General features: G+C 42.7%; 3 protein-coding genes across 4 annotated transcripts; 2 read left to right on the top strand and 1 right to left on the bottom strand.

Moving 5' to 3' along the window:
* Nucleotides 1–37: 37 nt before the first annotated feature.
* pth3r (parathyroid hormone 3 receptor) lies at nt 38–8741 on the bottom strand (the record flags this gene model as incomplete). Its single annotated transcript, XM_080487348.1, has 13 exons — nt 38–1323; nt 1415–1456; nt 1543–1684; nt 1785–1879; nt 2261–2327; nt 2442–2502; nt 2582–2735; nt 3448–3601; nt 3748–3842; nt 4008–4132; nt 4302–4412; nt 5171–5276; nt 8676–8741. The coding sequence occupies 13 exons, from the start codon at nt 8739–8741 to the stop codon at nt 838–840; spliced, it is 1704 nt and encodes a 567-aa protein (XP_080343474.1). The 3' UTR covers nt 38–837.
* Nucleotides 8742–10514: 1773 nt separating this feature from the next.
* Nucleotides 10515–14572, top strand: taco1 (translational activator of mitochondrially encoded cytochrome c oxidase I). Of its 2 annotated transcripts, none has more exons than XM_080486705.1 (6): nt 10515–10570; nt 10730–11006; nt 11091–11197; nt 12602–12735; nt 13242–13404; nt 13833–14572. In XM_080486705.1, the coding sequence occupies exons 2-6, from the start codon at nt 10733–10735 to the stop codon at nt 14040–14042; spliced, it is 888 nt and encodes a 295-aa protein (XP_080342831.1). In that variant the 5' UTR covers nt 10515–10570; nt 10730–10732; the 3' UTR covers nt 14043–14572. The 2 variants fall into 2 exon arrangements, with proteins under 2 accessions (XP_080342831.1, XP_080342832.1); XM_080486706.1 differs by having other exon boundaries at nt 10533–10643.
* Nucleotides 14573–15636: 1064 nt separating this feature from the next.
* On the top strand, nt 15637–22171 carry kcnh6b (potassium voltage-gated channel, subfamily H (eag-related), member 6b). Its single transcript, XM_080485608.1, has 12 exons — nt 15637–15805; nt 16240–16355; nt 17464–17889; nt 18000–18393; nt 18510–18709; nt 18786–19038; nt 19138–19331; nt 19981–20083; nt 20262–20507; nt 20656–20836; nt 21058–21262; nt 21330–22171. The coding sequence occupies exons 2-12, from the start codon at nt 16254–16256 to the stop codon at nt 21624–21626; spliced, it is 2601 nt and encodes an 866-aa protein (XP_080341734.1). The 5' UTR covers nt 15637–15805; nt 16240–16253; the 3' UTR covers nt 21627–22171.
* Nucleotides 22172–22469: the final 298 nt, after the last annotated feature.

The following is a 22469-nucleotide window of genomic DNA, read 5'->3' as shown; positions in this document are numbered from 1 at the left end:
CTGGAAAATCCAACACAGGAAAAAACATGAATCGTTTGAGTTCACAATCTACACAGATTGTTCAGCACATTCGGAAGTTGCCTGTCTTTATTTGAAAGCCTGTAAAAAATAAAATAACGGGAGATACACCCACAACATTTGAATATCAGAAGGCCAAATTGTGACTGAGAACATCTACCAGGACTAAACTTAACTAATAAAGTAATCACCTTTGCCAAGGAGGTTATGAAATCATTAACGTGCATTTGTCTGTCTGTCTGTTAACGTATCTCAAACACAAATGAGTAGAATTGAATTGTTACAATCGAAAATTATCATTTTGCTAAATATTGTCTGATCTTGTGTTCTTTCAAATTATGTAATAAAATCACGTGATCACTAAATAAATGAATAAAAGCAGTTGATATGGATGTGGAATGTTTCATTTCCCTGTGTCTATGTCCACCTGATATGTCGATATCAGGTTCAAATGTGATTAAAATTGACCACAAAGTATTTGGGAGGGTTCACTTATGACCCGCCTGCCACCAGTTGCTCACCACTCCAATAAAAGATCAATAATCAGAGTGCAGACACAAAGCAGACATTTGATTTGATGTAGTTTTTGTTTTGTTTTGCTCTAAGCACGGGTCTTACGAGAATTATTTCTTCATGAAAATGTTTGTCCGTCCTCATTGTTCATGCGGCTGAATGTTGATGCCAGAACCGTGGGGAAAGTCCAGTGAACCATGAACTCCAAATGTTTTGGGGTGAAACAGCCTCACCGCACATGGTCTGCTCAGCAGCTTCTCTCCAGCGTTGGATTTTTACAACTCAATCTTTTTCGTGACTCAACAATCACAAGGTGGTCTCCAGCTCTTTCACAGGTAAGAGGCTGTGTGGATCTTCTGCTCCGCGACTGATTGAGTCATGATTCCCTTTGCTGACTCTGGCATGTCTGGCAGAGACTCTTGACTCGGCGCCTCTTGTTTTCCATGCTTCCTGCTGGGGTCCTGGGATCTCGGTGTGACCGGGAGCGTAGCCACACAGGCCCATATGAGCGTGGCAAGAAGGTGAGGACACGTGCAGTGGTGGCCTGACCCCCGAGGTGGCAGCGGTGGCAGCGGCGGCGGCGGCGGCGGCGGCTGAGCCCACCACTCCCGCGGTGAATGGGTGCGTCCTGGGATTGGCTGCAGACAAGCTGACACTGTGCATGGTGGTGTGTGACATCATGCCGCCATAGTAACAGCTGCCTCCGCCCCCGCTGCTGGTGATCCTGGCCTTCTGTTTGAGGTCGAGCACCAGGCTCCTGCGTAGCCACGCCTTCTTTACCTCCGCCTGCACCTGATGGTGAAAACAAAGAAAGAACATAAGAGGACAGAAAGTGGATGTTTCTGCCTTTTGACAGACAACATGTTCAACTGAACTTCATTACCTCCCCATTGCAGAAACAGTAGATAAACGCTACGAAGAAACCCTGGGGAGATAAAATCAAGGTTTTTCTTAAATTACACTAAAGTGAAAATAAATTTGGGATCAGTGAAATGTTGTGTGTATTCGGACCTGCGAAGAGTTGAAAAACATCTCGTAGTGCATCTGCACCTGCCACAGCAGCCCGGTGACCTCGGTGTACGGCAGAGCCATGAACACCATGTAGTGCACCCCGAACAACGGCATGAGGACCAACGTGGATTTCAGTAGCTTCCTGCAGAGCAGGAAATAGTAAATTAGAGTTGAGGACTCCCAAAGGCCTTTAATTAATACCGACTGTCAGTGGATGGGACTCTGCTGATGATACAGCTTACCTGTACTGCTGTCTGGGGTCAAGTTTACCAGTGTTGGTTTCCCACAGTTTCGAGGCCAGAACACGGATGATGTTAATGAAGAGGAGGAAATTAACCTGCAGAGACAGAGAAACGCGAACAATTATACATTTGGCTTTAGACATTAGTTTTTACTCCAAGCTTTAAAAGAATAATTTTGCACAGAAATAGAGCTTTTTATTGTATTTCTGGGGGATTTAACTGCAGCTTGTGGCAGTGGACTTCATGTCTTGATGGTGGGAGGTAGTTGATGATTTAATGTTGAAGCTTTTGAATGTCTGTGTTCATTAACTATGTTTTCTGCTCCACGTTGTTATATTTTAGTTTGATTTTAAATAAACGTGCACCCCTCAACCGCTGTCGGCTTTAAACAGTAAGAACAAATTGTTATTTCTCTAAAACAGACAAGTAACAATTATTTTTAATTTCTTTGTCAGATGAATCTACGTTTCACCCACAACAATGGCTGCCAGTATGGGAACTTGATAAATCCACTTGAGGTTTCCTGCGCTGATGTCCCAACATCTAAAAAGAGCCACACATAGACATACAAAAAAAAAAAAGAAAAAAAAAGCTGAAGTAAGCATTTGAGAAATAAGTGTGATATTTGCAGTCACATAAACGTATTGCATGACTCACTGTGTGTCGGCCAGCGAAGCTCGGGCGCTGACCCAAATGGACACAAACACAGCTGGAACACCTGGAATGAGCAGAGAGTGGTCAGACACGCTCCGGTCAGTAGCTGGGACCACAGCAGAGGCAACTCCGGGGCTGCTCACCCCAGCCGATGATGGTGAGGGCCCACAGGTAGTTCTTGTCAGACAGGAAGGCCATGAAGATGAGGCTGTGCAGGTACAGGCCCTCCACCAGGATCCAGTAGTGATTGGTCGCCAGGAAGTAGAGGAAGAGGGTGACGGCGACTTTACAACCGGCCTGGTGAGACAAAGGATAACAATTAGATGAAAAGAATAAACAAAACGTGTTTAGAGTCGGGTAAGCTCCTTAAAATAATGAATAAATCAACAGATGAACAATTGTGGGTGAAGAGAACAAGAGATTTTGAGATGTTGAGACAAAACCAAAAAAAAGAACAGCTTCACTTCTTTGTTTGTTTGTTTCTTTCTTAAAGTGCGGTTGGAGCGTAGACATAGAGCGATAGAACCAGCAGATGGCGCTAATGCAACTTTACGAATGCAAACTGCCGTTAAACCCAAAAGAAGAAGAACCAAAAGAAGAAGATAAAGAATAACAGCCATAAGACATATAAATCATATACATTACTCTTTCCTCAATGCAAATGAAATATCTTAGCTATATTTCATCAAATGTGTGTGAATTAACGGATTATTAAACTAGCAAAGCACACAAGTTTATTATTGTAAGACTGAAGTGAATATTTCAGCCCGGCAGGCAGTGGGTGAAGTACCTTCCTAGTTTGATTCCAGGTTTGGCTTGGGGAGGGTTTGCATGTTCTCCCTGTGCCTGTGTGGGTTTTGTTCTATAACGTCCTCTCACAGTGAACTTTATGTGATACAACTCAGCATCATTACTGCTGATCTAATATATCGACAATGTAGGAAGACGCAACAACAACAACCACAACAACAAACAAAACAATAATAATGAATGATGGTCCTGAACTCGCCATGTGAGGCTTCTCTGTTGTGAGCTCAGGCTCGGCTTTGATGCCAGCAGATATGGAGTAGAGCACGGCGTCCTTCACAAAAATGCTGACCGCTCGACAGATGAAGGAGGTGAAGAGGTTGATGTGGATGTAATTCCGCGTGCAGTGGAGGCGTCTGACCGAGAGAGGATTAAGCAGCGTTATATTTATCGCCTCATTCTGAGCTCATGGAGCAATTCCAGTCATATCAAAGCCTTTTTAATCACCTTTATGTGAATTAAAATCAATGGATCAGTTAATACTTCAGGGTCGTTGACTTACTTGAAGTAGCAGAGGATGGAGACGGCCACCAACAGAGATGCCAAAGAAATGGAGTAACCGACAGTGTACATGAGATGTAGTCGCTCAAACACCTTCTGAAACAAATTGATCCACAATTATAGGATTCCATTTTTTAAAATATGAGGGGAGTTATCTATTTGAGCTACAAACACACACTTTCAACAAAACGCCCGTCAAACACACACACACACACACACACACACACACACACACACACACACACACACACACACACACACCTCTTCATGACTTCTGTGGTTGGATGTGAGGTATCTGGTGCATTCAGTGTAGTTTGCCCAAGTGCGGTTAATACTGGGCACAAGCTCCCAGCTCCCTGACGAGTCGCACTGGCGATAGGCTCTGCCTGCAGCGACAGGACAGCAACACACAGTACGAGGGACATTAGTCCCTCACAGTCCCTAAATCTTCTACTTATTGTTGGTTGATGTCGAATTTCTGAAAGCCCACGTTTGCTCCGTAACACATTTTGAACATGCTGCATTGTCTTGGGGGGGGGGACAGAGTTGGCCTACCTCTGTGATTGAAGTCATAGATGTACTCCGGACAGAGCACAGACACCAGCTGACCTGCTCGGCTCCGCGGCCAGCAGATGATCCCATCCCACTCTGGGACACAGTCACCGTCTGCAGGGGGACAAAGGAACAGCCGTTAGACATCTGATGAGTCTAAGTCTAAGTCTGAGTCTATGAGTAAAATGTTGAAAAAGACACTTCTATACTAGAATTTCTCTGAATTCCTATAGCTATACCATACATACGTGTTGCTTCTTGCATTTCACACGGGACTATTTTATCTATGGCTGGTGTCAGAACTGAATTGGAGTCGGCCTCCTTCCATCCGTCTCTGACAGTGTTTCATTCACAAGGTTTTCCTCTCAACGTCTGAATCGACTTATCTAACGCCAGCTTCCATGACATAGTCCAAAATAAAGCATGCCCGTCCTGCGTCTCATTTCAACTGTGTAATCAGAGAGATACTGGTCAGCAGGATATTGGATTGGTCTGATATCTGATCCTCAATAAATATTAATGGAATAAACACCTTTTCCCATTGTATATTTGGACATGTGCTCACCGACACCAGTGAAATACTGAAGGCTCTTATCTAACGGGAACATATTTGGCACATTAAAGAATAAATAAAACTTCACTTCAGTATTGCCCAATGTGGAATTCTCCAGTAGGTTTGTATTTGATCATCAATCTTTTCGCTTGGCCTCAAACAATTTCAAATAAATATTCATATCGAAATTCATCGTGAGTGTGTGTGTGTTCCGTGATTATAGAGTTTGCATGTTCCCCCCTCGGGTCCGATGGTTCAGTGGTTTTACGTTTTGCCTCTGAAGGGACCTTTATAAAAGCAACAAAAGACGAAGACGAACCTCTTTTGAGCGCCATTTGTGCCTGGATGCTCCTTTCACACCTGGCATGCGCACCGATCAGAACGTAGATCTGCTCGTCTCTGGTGATCACGTCGTCTGAGTCAATCTGAAGAGTGTAGGAGGAGAAAAACTATTGAGACGAGGCGGCAAAACGTACAGCAGTGCTCATGGAAGCTGCACTTTTGCTGTGGATGTAGAAGATGGCAGCTTCCCACTGATGTCAGAACTTTCCGTTCACACACTTCTCTGGAGATTCTCTCCAACTTGGGGCGATCTGTCAGCCACCTCTCTCCCAATAGACCTGATGTGCTGCCTCCAGGTGTTGTGAAATAGTTGTGTGAGGGTGCGGTATGTGAGGATTCCCCGCCAACCCTCTCTGCTTGTCCTGCAGCGGACCAGACCCGGCGGACCTGGTCCTCCGGGCCTTTGTGACCCTATGGTAAACTACACAAGCAGCTTTGTGTTCCCGGGAACATTTCACAACACAGCAGGAAAAAAACAAGTTGACTGGGGAGCTCACAGGAGGTTGGGGGGGATTTCATGGAGGAGAGCAACGTGAGAGAACATTAGATAGAAGATTTTCGAAAAACTATAAAAAGTTAAAATGACCAAACGATGTGTGCAGTGAGTATTAGTAGGAATTGTGCTTCATGAGTATTTTAATTCATAATTTTTTTATTCATATTTAACTCTTTAAGGTCCTCTCAAAAACAAACTAACGTCATTAAAACCGACCTGGACTCTAAATAAGACCCAGACTTATTCAACCACATCAATCTCACTTCAGGTTTGAACCAGAAACTTTCCAGGCCGCCTCGTCTGGTTCCAGCATGACATGTACTCTCCTTTATAGGCAGAACAAGATTCCTAAAATAATTATTTTTTTTCCTTCTGGGCTTAATAAAGTATTATTATGTAAATATGTTCTTTATTAATTAATTTGAGTTTATTCTTAAATGACTCAGGATTAAAGAGTCTTGCTGTAGATTTAAAACTCAAATCCAGGAATCAGAGCCCATTAGACAATTGATTTTTTTTTTTTTAAGTCACAGCCGAGCAGCATGTTAAATGGTTAAATTGAGTAACGACTGAGCATGCCCACAGTGTGAATAATTGTTCAAATCGTTTTAAAGTGCATGGATTTATCGATGTCTATTCATTCAAGGGGGAAAATATTTTCTTTGTATCCGTATTGTTTAATTTCTCTGTACTTTATTTTACTTTATTTTGGTTTGAACATAGATACTTTAAACAGGCGCATTTAATTGAATGTAAGCAATGTCATTAAATGTGAATAACACAATTTTCTCCGTGTCGATTTTGAAAGGAGTATTTAGTTACTTGATGCCGTGGTGAAGTGGTTTAGCGCTCCATCTCCGGTTCGAGTCCAGTCAGGAGCCGTTCTGTGGGAATTTTGCATGATTTATTTATTTTTCCTGGGTAGTCCACACTGCAAAGGTTTCCAAAGCTATTTGGCGTCTCTGAATTGACTGTATATGAGGAAAGTGTCTGTCCCTCTATTTTTTCTGTGATGCTCATATACACAATATGTATATATGCTCATAGTCAGTTGGGGATATTTCATAAAGCTGTTTACAGGATAGATGGATGGAACTCTTACTTCTAAGAAAGTACAATTTAGTTTACTTTAATAAGTAACTTCTGTATTTGAGCAAAAGTATGAAGTACTTCTGCTTGATGAATTTAATGTTATGTCATAAAAACTGATTGAAATGTTATTGAATATTGCACAATATCAGAATATTGTATCAATTTAATCGGTTTTATTTAATGTTTTTAACAATGAATAATCTCACCTCATCTTATAATAAGGGGTTTTGCCCTGAAAACGATCTGTTCTGTTGTGTTTCAACATTTTCTTTGGTATTTGTGGGCCCAGACTGCTCCAGCGTATGAAGGTAAGACTCTGGATTCTCATAACTGCTTGTTTTTGCTTTACAAGCTAAAGAAAACAGATCAGTCCGAGTCCGGAGGTGAAGCATGCAATTGGATATGCGATTAGTGACATTCTTGAAAAAATGCCATCAAAATAAACTGCCAGTGGACGACCGGTGTATTAAAATATTATAACACAGCCATCATTTCCGACAGCGATTCGTTGTTGGAGCGACTTTCAGCCAATTTTAGATGTTGACCAGTCTCGCGGTCAGATATAAAAATGTTTTTCAAAGTTTTGCACCTGTGCATCAAACGCAGCAGTTAACCTGCAGCACAATGTTGAGGCATGCAGATCAATATGTCCTTCATGGAGACTTTTCAGCCGACAGACATCATTTTAACAATCAGCCTGAGACATCCAGCCGCCTCTGTGTCATAAGTGCAATGCCCTGTCATTTCTTATTGTAAAGTGATTTTCTGGCAGGCCGACGAAGAGATTGTGAGTCTGTCTGCCGTCGACACTTGAGATTGACTCGGGGAGGAGAAGACAGACCTGGAAGGCAGCCGTGGTCAGCGTGAGCCGGCGCAGGGTCACACCTCAAGCGAGTGAAAGGTTAAAAGCGTTGGAGCTGATGGAGCTTCGTGAGTTAAAGCAGACCGCAGGTGATTTCTGGTTTCGGGTTCACCGAGGCTGTTGAGCTTGACGTTTCATTATTGACTCAATTTGAAAAGATGCACATCTGACTGCCCTTGAAAGAAAACCATCCCAACAGTGTCTGGAGGACTCACCCGTTGAGTTATTTTAATATTCCTGGGTAACTTTAAACATGGCAGAGGAGTCGTTTTTTGAGTGCTTTAGGATGAACTTTAAACAGCTAAACTTTTGAATTTAATTGTTTATGTAGAAGACTGGCTTAATTGTATTCACCACTTATCGTTCCAAGATTAACATCTTTCAAATCCCAGATAAAGTGTTTTATTTATGTTTGAAATTCTCAAGTAACTCACTAATTTATTGGCATAGTTCTGTAAAGACCTGGGACAAAATTTGTCCAGCAAATAAAAAGTTTTAGTTATTCTTAAGCCGTAGCACTAAGAAAAAGAAAGATATTCAATGGGAGTTTGTTTGTTTTAAAACTGACAATCGTCACTGATGAATGTCTGGACCTTTTTCCCGAAGCAGATAAATCTGTGTCCAAAATTCAATCCATCAAAGGAGGTCACATATATGTGAAATTTTCTATATTTGGCCCAAAGTGCTTCTGTATGGGAGTGGGCTTTTTTTTTTCTTTTTTCTGTCTCAGTGTCGTAATATAGTGTAAGATATTATGCTGCTGTGTGAAAAGTTTATATTTAGAGCACAAAAATCATCCTTTCATTATTATACAGCAGATTTGCTCACCTGTCAACACAAACATATGGAGAGCTTAAATTTGTGCAATTCACACAGGTTTCCCATAAATATCTATTAGGCAAGTTTTTTTCTTTTTCATGCAAAAATTAAAAAAAATCCACTTGAATTTTATATATATATTATATATATATATATATATATATATATAAGTATTAAAGACAAAGATTAAAAGTATAAACAGGATATACTTACCAGTGCAGTAACTGTAATTACACTGTGGAAAAGAGACAAAACACCAATTTCCTGTGCTGACACCATCATGACTTTTGGACTTGAATAGGAGTTGGACAGTTTCCCACAAACTCTCAGATCATTTTCTCCTCTCCAAGCCTGTGCCGTGTCCCAATGTTAAGGTGTGTCTGTCTCTAGTAATCCATCAGTGCTCCATGTCTGTTTGTTTGGGATTTTTTTTGTGAAAACTGCCTTTGAGGGTCCCCTTGAATTTTAGTGTCTGTTGAAATCCAGGAAAGAAGTTTGAGAAATGCCAGCTGCTTCCAGTCTTCTTGAAGCTGGGTTGACATTACTGTTCAGGTTTGTGAGAGCATGAAGTGCTTCGGTCTGTGGAGTGAGAGGGATCCTGTGAAAGAGAGAGAGAGAGAGAGAGAGAGAGAGAGAGAGAGAGAGAAGCAGTGTGGATGAAACCTCCTCTTTTTACAGCTCTTTGAACAGCTGGGTGGAAGTCAGCTGGACTTGATTGGCTGTTTCTTCCATTTGTTTAACTCTTTGTGCTCCTCTGGTGGGATCATCTCTCTGTATGTCCTGCACTGTGTTCATCGCTTGTTGTTGTTTTTTTTGTTTTTGTTTGTGACTTATCTGATCTCCTGTTCCATAGAAGAGTTTTTTTTAATCAACGTTGACAATTGTCCATTTATGCCTATTACTCTTCTCCACGATCATAAATAGAAACAGTCCAGTTCAATATTTCCTACATGTCAAGAGGACAGCATTTCTTATCTAGTTCCCATGCTGGGACACTTTAGAGGACACTGATGCAGACCAGACTGTAATCTCCAGTGAATAACCCCCAATCACAAATAAACACATAAATTACATGCAAGCATGCAGTATGTTGGGAGCAATAGCTTTCAGTTTTGACCCATACATGAATGCAGTGGTTTCATGCACTATGTGCTGTCAATTCTTCACTTTTGATTTTTAGATTTTACAATCCCTCTAAATGTTCTTACTCAGTACATAAAACAATGGTCAAGTATTAGCAATGGCTTTAATTATTATGAGGGCCACAGAAACAACAGGCATGTCGTTGATCACTTTCCATGAAATTAATTCAGTAATACATTTAGTAATTAGAGCTCTCTATTGGGAAGTGTTTTTGGATTGGGAAGCGTTTTTTGGATTGGGAAGTGTTTCTCTATTTTGAAGTGTTTTCTCGATTTAGATGTGTTTTTTGGATTTGGAAGTGTTTTCTGAAGTTTGTAGTGTTTTGCACTTCCAGGCCACCATAGTAAAAGGATTAATAAAAAACTAATGTCCATTTTACATGAACTACTGGTGAGATTCTTTACTCAACAAACAATAGTGTAAACGAACTGGCATTTATTGGGTTAAGATCCTGAAAATGATGGTGGAATTTCTTCTTAAGATTTAAGTTAGAGAAAAGAAAAAAGATAGATATATTGTAATACTATTTTTAAATGTATTGAAATGTGAGGTACCACAATGGAAGAAAAATAATCTTACACTGTATAATTTTTTTTTTTATATAAAAATGCTTCGAAATCAAATCTGTTGTTAATTATTGACATATAACAGACTCTGAAAATCCATCACACAACAATCTACTTTTCACTTACTGGAGTAGTTTTGGTGTATTTTCTTATTTTGAAAAACGAACAGACATTTAATGGATACATTTTTTTAAATGTATTCTATCAATATGTATTTTTTATGTTCAAACGTAACACCCGAAAATGTGTATGAGGGTCTGACCAGGGAGAATATTTTGAAGATGTAGTAAGTTTAAAACATTTATTCGAGTTTTTAATTTCAGTGACGTCGGTGAAACCCGGAAGTTCCGGTTCCACCGGAAGACCAGCCGCGGCGTGTTTTGGTCTCCTGTCAAAGCTGTAAGTAAGGACATTTCAGCACTTTTCATGAAGCTACACACCCTATAAATGAAGTTCGACACGTCGTCTGCACGTAAAGACTCACAGCGGCGCGGTCACACACAGTATGATATAACTTTTACAGTATAACTCTAACATTAGCTGTGTCTTGTGTTGAAGGGCATGGCGGGGGGCGTTCTGCCGCCGCTCAGGGCTCTCAGGACCCTGCGGACCTGTGCGCTGGTCGCGGCCGCAGGCAGCTCCTGCCTCCCCCGCCCGTCTTGTGTGTTTCCCCCGGTGTGGAGGACGTGTCCTGTCCGGACGCTGCAGCTGTCCCCCGCCTCGTGCGCAGGGCATAACAAGTGGTCGAAGGTGAAACACATCAAGGGACCTAAAGATGAGGCCAGGGCCAAGATGTTTCATAAACTAAGCATGATGATAAAAATAGCAGTGAAAGGTAAATCTGAAGTCTTTGACAGATGGGTGTGATTTCATGTCAAGCTGGAGCTAACTTGTACACTCTTACTGCTGTGATCTGCAGATGGAGGCTCCAACCCAGACCTCAATTTGAACTTGGCTCAGCTCCTGGAGCAGTGCAGGAACAAGAACATGCCCAAAGCATCCGTAGATGCTATCATAAAGAGTGCGGTAGGCTCTCGACACCTCCCATCCCTCCTCTGTGCAGTTTTATTCAGCTATGGGCGAAGGCAGGATGCAACATGGACATCATTGGGACAGGCAGTCACACACACACACACACACACACACACACACACACACACACACACACACACACACACACACACACACACACACACACACACACACACACACACACACACACACACACACACACACACACACACACACACACACACACACACACACACACACACTATCTCATTCATATTTATTGACAATTCAAATCACTGATTACCCTCAAATCTAACTGAAAGATAACCAAAGAACCCAGATGAATCAGGCACAGAGCGAACTTGCAAACTCAGAAAGAAAGGCCCTCATACCCAAACGCAGACTGATAATTTTCTCACGATGAGGCCAGAATGTTTAGAGAGCCCTCTTTAGACCAAAAAGTCTCTATTTGGATATCATCGCATCCTGTGACAAAACGTATTTTATTACTATTTCTCACAGTGCCAGTGGTGCTCATGACAAGTGGCAACAAACTGTCCCACTAAACTTCCTCATTCCCTCTGGAGAGTAGTATTATCTAGTCTATCTAATACTTCACCGTACTGCTTGACACTTGTTAGGGACACAATCTGTCACCAATAGATGGTAATGAGACTCGTACTGACAATGAAAAGAAGTGGAAAATATCAGCACTATTAGTATTTAAAACAATCTAAATCCCCCTAAATAATAGTCAGTTTTGAAAAGTCACAGCTGTCATTGTCCGTTCATTGTTATTATAAAATCATCAGAGGTCAGGTTTTGATCGTCATAATTATAAAGTATTTTATGTTTGTACTATAGGCTATTGTTCTGCATAAGTGAGTAATACTTATTTTAGTGGCTTTGTTGAGAAGAGACAAGGCAGCTGACAGCAGACATCTTAAAAACATTCACATCATTTAATCGATTTTAAACCTTTTTTGTTGATTTTATTAAAAAACATTTTTAGCATTCAAACCTTGAAAATCAAAATATCAGTATTATTCATGCGAATCAGATGTTTTTACTATTTTTTTTTTTTCTGAAGCCACAATTATCACAATTAAAATTTGAAAATTGGTTTAACTTCTTATTGATATGTAACATTTGTAGAAATAACCGATCAATTAATCACGTGTTCAACGACATTCAAGACCTGCATTGTCTGTTTCAATGTCGTGGTTGTCGATGTTATACCTAACCTAATCGGCATGCTTCAGTTTGAAAACACATTTTCCCATAAATTAAGAAAGTTCAGTTTGTGTGTGAGGCTTATAAATTAAATAGATGCATATTTCTACATGTCGCGTTCAGTTAAAATATTGCACTCTTGAGTACGGTAGTAACTTTCTCATATGTTTTGTTCAAACTCTGCAGGAAAAAGCTAAACCAGCGTCTCAGCACATGTTTGAGGTCCGCGGTCCTGGTGGGTGTCTGCTGCTCATCGAAGTCCTGACCGACAACATGTCACGCACCCAACAGGACATCAAGCGCCTGCTGGTCAAGAACGGGTCAGAACAAAATCCCGGAAGCCTTTTAGCTTCAGCTGAAATTGTTGTCATTTAGTCATATTTTCAGAAGTGACTGAAGTACAAGTCTTTACTTAGGGAAAACTACATACGGTGTAAGGTACTACCAGTATGGAAGAAATGAAAGTTGAACTTCACAGCAGTGTCAATTTGAACAGTTGTAGTAATAATAATGATAACAGTAGAAGAGTTATAATGGCGTGTTGATGATGGAGATGAGTGTAGCTTGGCTGTTGCCACTAGATGTCCCTGTGCAGTCAGTCACCAGTGTGTACAGATCACAGAGAGCACAATATCATTTCATTGCTTTGGGATTTGAATTGGGATTCATTGCTGAGAACGATGTAGACGTATGATCTGAATTTCTTGGGCAGGTATTCGGCGTTGACTCGGTTTGTCGTTTTGTTTTTGCATTAATTGATCAGTTACAACATGTACCGCAGCTTCACTGAGAAGAAAAGTAAAAGTGCTTGTGTACTCATCCTCAGAGCGATGCTGTCAGATGGAGCTCGTAATAACTTCAACAGGAGGGGGGTGGTGCTGGTGCCGGGTCAGGACGTCACCACAGAGAGAGCCCTGGAGCTGGCCATCGAGGCCGGGGCCGAGGACGTCCAGGAGACGGAGGACGAGGAGGAGACGCCCCACCTGCAGGTGAGACACCTGGAAATTACTCAGAAGTTAATCCCACACATATCTTACCAACAAACATCACCTAAAACATGAATTTCATCTATCTATACAAGTATATGCCCCCCTTTCTTATGGAATATGATGAATGAATTGCTATAGTTGACTAGACTTCCTTACATTTTATGCAATTATGCAATTATTCAAACTATTTGTACGGCTCCTTGTGCACAGATGACTGACTAAATGTTTAGATAAAGCAACGACAATCCCAAGACAAGAAATAATAAAGAATAAATCAAGGGTAAAGCAACATTAATTGAGCAAAACAAAAATAGTGAAAGTACCTTTATTAACAAATCAGAAATCACCTTCGTTCAGCACTCCTGATAATAATCAGAAGTGGCCACAGAGTAATCGGTAACCTTTTCTGTTTTCCTCTCTTCCTCCAGTTTTTCTGTGATATGACTGAACTGAAAAAGGTGCGTGGCGCACTGGAAGTGCTGGGAATGCAGGTGATGTCTGCAGGGGTGGAGTTTGTTCCCCGCACCCTCTTGTCTCTGGACCAGCAGCAGCTTGATGCGGCTTCGACTCTGATAGAAGCCCTCAGTGACTCTCCTGACGTAATTCGAGTGTGGGACAACATTCAGGCTGACAGCTGAAAGCCGTTCCCGGACACGGGGTGGACATTGAACGTGTGAAATATTTGATTTCGCATACAGAGAATTTCCTGTAGGATGCCTTGTCCATCAGTGGGTGGTCACACTGCTGCACATCGTCATGGAGGACAGACGTCACCGGGGTGAAAAGAGGAATGTATTGACCAGGAATTGACTCGGTGTATGAGCTAAAACTTGGAAAAGAAATTAAAAAGGTCCCGGTTAACACTCCTCTTTCCATCATCAGGATACTTGATTCCAAAAGTGTTTATCAGTAGTTGGTTTTAGGCATTCAGGCGACATCCTGAAACACAATGTCACCATTTCACTCTGAGGTTTCTACCAAAGATGTATTATGTGGAGGATGTTACTGGATCTGTCGGCAAATTGGTAAAGATCTTTGGAAACGAGATGATTTTCAGTGAAAAAGCTGGAAAGCCTTCTGTTAAAGGGACAAACTTGTTTGTGTTCTGAATGAAATAAATTCAGGTGGTGTCAAGACAGTAAAATCCACTGCGTCACTGTACTTGGTGTATCTGTCTCAACGCGTTTGGTCTTTAGATTAAAATAAAACAATACGACGGGCACAAATGTGGGATGAACAAAATAGGTCGACAACATTTATCCCACAACAAACGTCACATCAACTTTTCTATAGATGCACATACAATATATATACACACACACACATCTATAGTCACACAAATAAAACACCCAACGAGCATGCTGCATATTCAGAAGTCTGAATATTTGTAATTTCAATTTTCAGTCCTCCTTTGTCTCCCAGATTAACAATCTCAAATTCACAACAATCCCAAACGACAGGATTGAATCAATGTTAATGTTGACATTTCTAAGAAAATCAGGTTTATTTGACACTTTCAAACATGTTGTATGGAAAGGCACAAAAGGTTTTTGTTTCATGCAAAACTACTAAGAATTTACTGTGAAAAGTTAAAGGAATATTTGGCTCCTTTTGCAGTCTTTATGAGGATTTCATGCAAGTGTGTTAAATTCAGGCCCTCGTGTATCGACGGTTCAAACCCCCACTGGACACACGAGCAACAGTTTTTCTCATTACGGGACTTTTGTTTTTTTTTAATATGCAAGCGATGTAAATGAGAAACACGGAATAGGGATTGTTAAAGGTTAAAGCTGAAGGACGTTTTAGAGCCAATGTCATCACAGGTCATTTCCTCTCATATTACTGGAGTGTCAACACTGCAGTCGATAAGAGCCCACATTAACAGTATGCCTGCAACGTATTGAGCGGGAGCCATACATTTAGGGGGACTGACTTAGGTTTCTATTTTCTGCAATATTGCATCACATATATGTCAGAACCTGAACTATATTTTGAATATAATCTATCAAGGGCAAGTACCAACACAATGACTGAAATGATAATTTGATGGCGACAGGGAAGTCCAGTGTAATGGCTCTGTGCCCATTTGTTTGTTTATCAATGCTTGGCATTGATTTCCCTGTCAGTTCCTCTCAGCTATAGCATGGCATCGATTAGTTTTCCAGTGTTGGTGAATGTTGAGCAGCAACATGCAAGCTGCAGGCCAGTCCTCCGCCCCGTGTCGAGAGTGACGGGTTTTACTCCGAACACACACTCGTCTGCAACCACACAGGAGAAGCGAGAGTTTGTTTTGCCCCTAAGAAGGAGGGAGAACATTTTTAAAACACATTTGTCCTGAAGGTGTTTGGAGCGTCGACTTATGGCTTAGCAGTGGCGGTCAACGAGGATCGTTTCCAATCAGGTATGTTGTGTGTGTGTTCTGTCAGTGGGGCTATTGAGGGATTTCTCTACAGGCTAAATGGTGTTGTCACCATGCAGCAACACTTTGTGAATGAAGTATTGACAAAAGCCAGGATCTGAGGACAAGGCAGGTTTTTTTTTTTGGGGGGGGGGGACTGGATGGGCATCCTTGAAAATAGGAACAGAGATTATAAAACAACAAATATCACAAGAGTGGACTTTTTTCGTTTCTTTTTTTTTTTTTTTTTTTACATTAAGGGTCAAAAATATTGTGGTGCTCTTAATATATACAAATCAGGGTCAAGGGGAATTTTTTTTTCAACTATACCATAAAAAAGTTAAATGTATTTTCAGGGAATTTAAAATGGGTTTAAAAAAAAAAAAAAAGGAAGATGTGAATGGATGAACAGAAATGTGTTTACCAATCCCTCGTAGGCCAGCAAAGCTCCATGTCTGACTCAGATCTGAAGAAAAGTGGGGGACCGAACATCAGAAGTCCCGAATGCTGCTCACCTCCAACCGCCAGGATGGAGCTGCTCAGCCCCTCCAAGGTGACGGAGCGCTCTCAGAACGTCACAGAGAAGGTCACACAGGTAGGGGGGGTGACAACCTCGCATGGCCTCTGGCCGAGTGAGAAACCAGGATGTCCTATTAAGAAGCTCTGAGTAAAGTTGGTTCATTTGCCGCCAAAAATCAAAGGAATGTCTGCGACAGTAGTGGGAAACAATGTTATTTCCTCCTTGTCAGGTTTTTGATCCATCATAGAAATCACAGCAATCACACGTTGATAGAGAAACTACCAGAAAGACGCTATTATGAAAGGCCCCAGTTAATTAACCTGCTAGTGGAAAAATCAGTAGTTGGTTTGGTCGCTGGATGCTCTCCTCACGGGTGTGAAAAACAGAGTTCCATCGAGCCGCGGTTCAATTCAGATCTCCTGTCGTTGCCGCTGGAACCCCCGAGGCTCGCCGTTCTGCATCACTGCCTCTGTGGGATGTTGTGCAGCGAACATGAAGCGAACCCAGGAGTAGTATTCACAAAAACTTGTGAATACCAGCGGCGGGATTATTCTGTAAATCTTTCCCGTTCACCTGCTGTTTATCTGATCTGATATATAAGCACCTCGGAGGAGAAAATATCAATTTGAGTTTGTGGTACGGAGAATACGATGACCAGTCGGCACATGAACTCAGGAGTGTAATCGTGACGCCCACCTCATCGTTACAGACCTCCAGTATCGAACTCTCGGTTAGAATTCACACTGCTGATTACAGCACGGAGTTACACCCGAGCTTTCCAACTTCTTCTTCACGACGTGGAGTTTACCTCTGCCGAGCGTCACTAATGACAGGATGGTCAAGGATTTGTTGGAGCCGCCGGGCAGCAAAGCCGGAGCATGCGACCGTCGTCAGCAAGACCTCAGTCAAAGCAATGTGTCTCCTCACAAGGTCTGTTGGTCAGCTCGAAAGTAGAGCGAGGGAATGCATGTTTTTAAATTTTTGAATTGCTGCTAATTTTAATGCAAAGATTAGATCTATTTTGCATCCAAAGTGAAAAAAGCCTCAGTCTTTCAACTGGCGTCAATAAGAATGAAAGTAGCATAAATGTCATTGCTCAATTGTGAGCAGTCGTCGCTTACTGATGCTTTCGGTTTCCCAGGTACTTTCTCTGGAGTCTGATGTTCTGCCTGAATATAAAATCGAGGTGGCAGACACAACATGGTGGATTTTGCTCCACTACAGCCCCTTCAAGGCGTTTTGGGACTGGATTATTCTCCTGCTGGTCCTCTACACAGCCGTTTTCACTCCTTACTCGGCGGCCTTCCTGCTGGACGAGCACGGGGACATACGTCAGAGAAGCTGTGGCTACACATGCAACCCTCTGAATGTGGCCGACCTCATGGTTGATGTGCTTTTCATTGTGGACATCGTCATCAACCTCCGGACAACATACGTGAACCATAACGACGAGGTGGTCACGCAGCCGTGCCGGATCGCCAAGCACTATATCAAGGGCTGGTTCCCCATTGATCTGTTTGCCGCAATCCCGTTTGACCTTCTTATTTTCAGATCAGGTTCTGATGAGGTAAGTTCTTGATGCCCTCGAGTTGCCTACTTGTTTCTCATGTTTTCTCAAGTTTTTTATAAGAATTCGGAATTTCTGATCTTCTTTTTCGTTGTTGATCAACGCCGAAGATGGCAACCTTAACAAGTCTCCTGAAGACGGCTCGGCTGCTGCGACTGGTCCGTGTGGCCAGAAAGCTGGACCGGTACTCAGAATACGGCGCGGCGGTCCTCTTCCTGCTCATGTGCACATTTGTCCTCATCGCCCACTGGCTGGCCTGCATTTGGTACGCCATCGGCTTTGTGGAGAGGCCCTACACGGAGACCGGCTGGCTGGACAACCTGGCGGAGCAACTGGGGAAGACGTACAACGACAGCGACTCCACCTCAGGCCCATCGGTCAAAGACAAGTACGTCACTGCTCTGTACTTCACATTGAGCAGCTTGACAAGTGTGGGTTTTGGCAACGTCTCTCCAAACACCAACTCAGAGAAGATTTTCTCCATCTGCGTCATGGTCATTGGATGTAAGTTCAATAGATACAAGCACGTTTCTTTCCCCATAACCACCAAGGGAAACACATATTATAGCTGAAATGGCATCAAATCACGCGTCCTTTGTCTTGTTCTGCTTCTGTCTCAGCTCTCATGTATGCCAGCATTTTTGGGAACGTATCCGCCATCATCCAGCGCCTCTATTCTGGGACAACGCGCTATCACACCCAGATGCTGCGAGTGAAAGAGTTCATCCGGTTTCACCAAATTCCTGGGAGTCTGCGGCAAAGGCTGGAGGAATATTTCCAGCATGCCTGGTCCTACACAAATGGCATCGACATGAATGCTGTAAGTAGGAAAAGTGACACTCACTTCATGAGCTGATGTTTTTTTTTATTTATTTATTTTAAATTCTCTTATTCAGGTGTTAAAAGGGTTTCCAGAGTCTATACAGGGAGACATCTGCTTGCACTTGAACCGATCTCTGCTGCAGAACTGCAAGGCTTTTCGCGGAGGTAGTCAGGCGTGTCTCCGTGCCTTGGCTATACGGTTCAGGACAGTCCACGCTCCTCCAGGAGACACTCTGATCCACTACGGGGACATCCTGGACTCCCTCTTCTTCATTTCGCGCGGTTCTATCCAGGTCATCAGAGACGATGTGGTCGTAGCCATATTAGGTGGAGTTACATTGCAACCAATGACAGAGCCATTTTTAAAAAGAGGTTTTTTGAATGATAAAAAAAAAACAACAACAATGACTATTTGTATTCTTTCAGAAAACAATGACATCTTCGGCGAGCTCATCCATCTGTATGATGAACCAGGGAAATCCAGTTCGGATGTACACACCATCACCTACTGTGACCTGCATCGCATCCCAAGAGACGACCTGCTGGAGGTGCTGGATCTCTACCCGAGCTTTGCGGACAACTTCTGGGGGAATCTGGAGATAACCTTTGACCTAAGAGATGTACGTTGACACATTTCTTTTGAGAATGTATATTATTGGGGTTTTTTTTTAAGAAAAATAAGACAACAAAAAAGACAAGGAAGACGTATGTTGACATGTCAAAATATATATATATTTTTTCTCTGCGTTTGGGTTTTGCTTTTGCACATAAACGCAGCTTGAGTCATCACAAACTGTGATTCCTGAAAACTCCGGCCACAGTGGAGATTTAGAAAAACTGTTTGCATTTAAAAATGAGCAGACGGAGATCTACGTCACAATATGGAAGCGTCATCTGTGTGCGACCCGTGTTTACAGTTTGAACGCTGTGATGTGAATGGATCCAGTGAAAGCTGCTAGTTCTTGTGCTTCGTTTGTTTTTTATTCTAACGCCACATTTAGGAGGTGCGCCGCTTGTTTGTCAGTCCAAACAAACAAACAAACAACAGGAAATAACCCACGCCATTCGTGACGTCATGTTTTGTTACAGGACTCTGATTGGCAAGCATGGCTTCATGCTTCTCGCTACACTGCCCCCTACAGGTTTGGCATGCTCGTAGTAGCTCTGAACCAGGTGTATATGTGGTACCTGTAAATTAAAAAATAATGTGTAAAGGTAGAGGGTGAAGTATCAGTTGTTGTAAAAACGAGTTTGTTCTGTGGTCTTTAGGCGGATCAAGTGGCAACAACCGTGACAACGGATGATTCTGGTGATGACTGTGGGTATCGCCATAAACCAAGACACAGAACCCTGGACTGTCGGATCAGACCAGGTGAGACGTGTCGTGAAACAGGTTTGACATCTATGCCACTGGCTGGTAGCTTGTAATGAGCTGAGATGTTTTCTCCAGGTTCACAGCAGAAAGAAACCACAGCCTATAGACATTCCGTTTCATCCAGATGTCGAGTACCTTTCAGTTTTGAAGTGACAGAAATATTTCCTCTGGCCAGACGGAATCGACCACGAAGACTCGTACCCTCTGCAGTCCTGCCATCACTCACATCCTCAGGCCTGCTGGGATGACCGCTGCAGCTGTGGATCTCTATGTTCCGAGTCGAGTGAGGAGCTTGCCAAGCCTCCGACCCACAGTGCAAAAGTAGAGCTTTATTCTCCAGAAGAAGCTAGACGGGACTACCCTCCATCTGTAGTGCAACTGCTTCCCCCGAATGGCACTTCAGTGGACCGTGGCCACCAAGGTAGAAAATGAGCCATGTTTGGAAATTTGTCCTGAACAGAAGAACTTGGTCTGTTTACCTTAAGTTCTTTATCCGGTGGCTTTGGAATCATGTTGAATGCTGCTAGTGGGCAAAACCTCACAAGGTCCACTGCTTTCTATTCTTTTAGCTTCGTCCCTGAACGTGCCGGGGATGTACCAGTACTGGCCAGACCGACAGCCACAGCAGTTTTCCAATCGGGCCTATCCATCTTCTGCTGCTCGTAACTCGTGCCACCCACCACCGTTCACAGAAGACAGGCCCAGTGAGCTCGAGAGTCGACTTGAAGTTTTGCATTCACAGCTCAACAGGTGTAGTTATGGTTGCGTTCTGGAGGTCTACCTCACTGGATGTTTTTGATTTACTCAGACAATGTTAACCACAGCTTCACTGCATGTTTAGTTTTTTTAAAACTACACAGTGAAATCCTTCAATTCTATCTCACAAAGTGGTCGGAACATTTTCTCTACCAGCTATAAAGGCCCCAGTGTAACTGGCATCAATTGTTAATATCTGCGTCTAATTGCCCCAGACTGGAGACGCGAATGACGGCTGACATAAACGTGATCCTGCAGCTTCTCCAGAGGCAGATGGCGCCTGTCCCTCCAGCTTACAGCACAGTATCATCCGGGACCCTCCCAACCGATTCGCCTGCTCTATACGGGTCAGGAGCTCCTGTGCTTCACAGCATGTATCCCATCTCCCCCATTCAAATGGACAACCGGCCAACCACACAGGTATGAAAACCTCTTCAGGGAATCCAAGATGCAACATGTTGCCAAATATCAACTCTCTGTTTTTCAGAACTCTGCCCAGTCTGACCTTAAATGTGCCAAGAAGTCCCAGGAGTCGCTCTCCAGTGGGATCCATGTGACCGTGGCCTCCGACGACACCATGTTCATGACCGTCACCCCAGAAACAGACCCCAGCACAGGTTTACCTCCACAGACGCCCCGGGGATCCGTGAAATCCTCCTTCATGGCAAACCCCGGGCCGTGTGGGAAACTCCGCTACCCCTCGCTGCCTGGCAACCTGGACGTCGCCTCGGGACTGAGCCAAGTCCAGAAACACCTCTCAGACCCGGGGCTTCCTGTCACCTGACAGCCAGTGTGACTTACAGAGTAGTGACTCTCTGCTACTCAGACATTTGGAAGACGCTACGTGATCAGTGCTTCTTTTTGGTTTTGAAGATTTGAGCTGTAACCAGATAGTTGTGCCCAAAAAGGAAATTCCCTTTCCAACTGATAACGGCGTCTTTATTGTACATGTGAAATAATTTCCTTCGGAATTCTGTTTATGTAAGATCTTGAACGGCACATTCTCCCGCCTTTCAGTTCCGTTACGATCTTGAGTAATTATACTTTTTGGCTCTTGCTGACTGGAAGAGGTTTTTACTGACCGATACTGAAATATAACCATGGATTAGAGAATAAAGCATTGGGTCCATATTTTGGAATGCGTATTTACACATTTTCCAGTACTTGTACACAAATTGTGATTCCACGCCAATGTTTGTGTTTTAAATGTGAAGCTACAGGAAAAAAACACTCAGTGGTTTAAGAAAGAAGAGAAAGACTCTGTAATGTTCCATTTGATTTAAATTGACTTCTCAACATACAATAAATTGCAGCTATATTCCACTTCACAATGTTGTATGACATTGCAGTTTTTCCTTTTTGCTGTACTGGGGAATCGCTGCCTTCAGGATTTAGCTGCTCCAGCATTCATCATTGCACTCACTACTCGTCCTAATGAACTTTACCAAACTTTGTAAATTCCAAACAGTCCTACCTAGAAAACAATTAATTGTTGCTCAAAAGCTGAAAAACCAAAGCCAATCAATTAGAATTGAAGGGTTGAAAAACTCGTCAGTCACTTAGTTCACCGCAGTTGAAATATCTAGATGAGGGCAAATAGTACAACGGATCTCCAGGACGAGGGTGG

The sequence above is a fragment of the Lipophrys pholis genome, assembly GCF_963383615.2.
Source record: "Lipophrys pholis genome assembly, chromosome: 1".
Taxonomy (NCBI): domain Eukaryota; kingdom Metazoa; phylum Chordata; class Actinopteri; order Blenniiformes; family Blenniidae; genus Lipophrys; species Lipophrys pholis.
Note: the sequence above shows the minus strand (reverse complement) of the source record. Positions and strands in the feature narration are given on the sequence as shown.

What these genes read in the sequence shown, in the direction of transcription:
- taco1 (XM_080486705.1), top strand. Translation starts at nt 10,733, where the DNA reads ATGGCGGGGGGCGTTCTGCCGCCGCTCAGGGCTCTCAGGACCCTGCGG. An exon ending in GATAAAAATAGCAGTGAAAG is followed by an intron (nt 11,007 to 11,090) that starts GTAAATCTGAAG and finishes TGTGATCTGCAG; the next exon opens with ATGGAGGCTCCAACCCAGAC. An exon ending in CGCCTGCTGGTCAAGAACGG is followed by an intron (nt 12,736 to 13,241) that starts GTCAGAACAAAA and finishes ACTCATCCTCAG; the next exon opens with AGCGATGCTGTCAGATGGAG.
- kcnh6b (XM_080485608.1), top strand. Translation starts at nt 16,254, where the DNA reads ATGTCTGACTCAGATCTGAAGAAAAGTGGGGGACCGAACATCAGAAGT. An exon ending in AGCTGCTCAGCCCCTCCAAG is followed by an intron (nt 16,356 to 17,463) that starts GTGACGGAGCGC and finishes TCGGTTTCCCAG; the next exon opens with GTACTTTCTCTGGAGTCTGA. An exon ending in ACAACCGGCCAACCACACAG is followed by an intron (nt 21,263 to 21,329) that starts GTATGAAAACCT and finishes TCTGTTTTTCAG; the next exon opens with AACTCTGCCCAGTCTGACCT.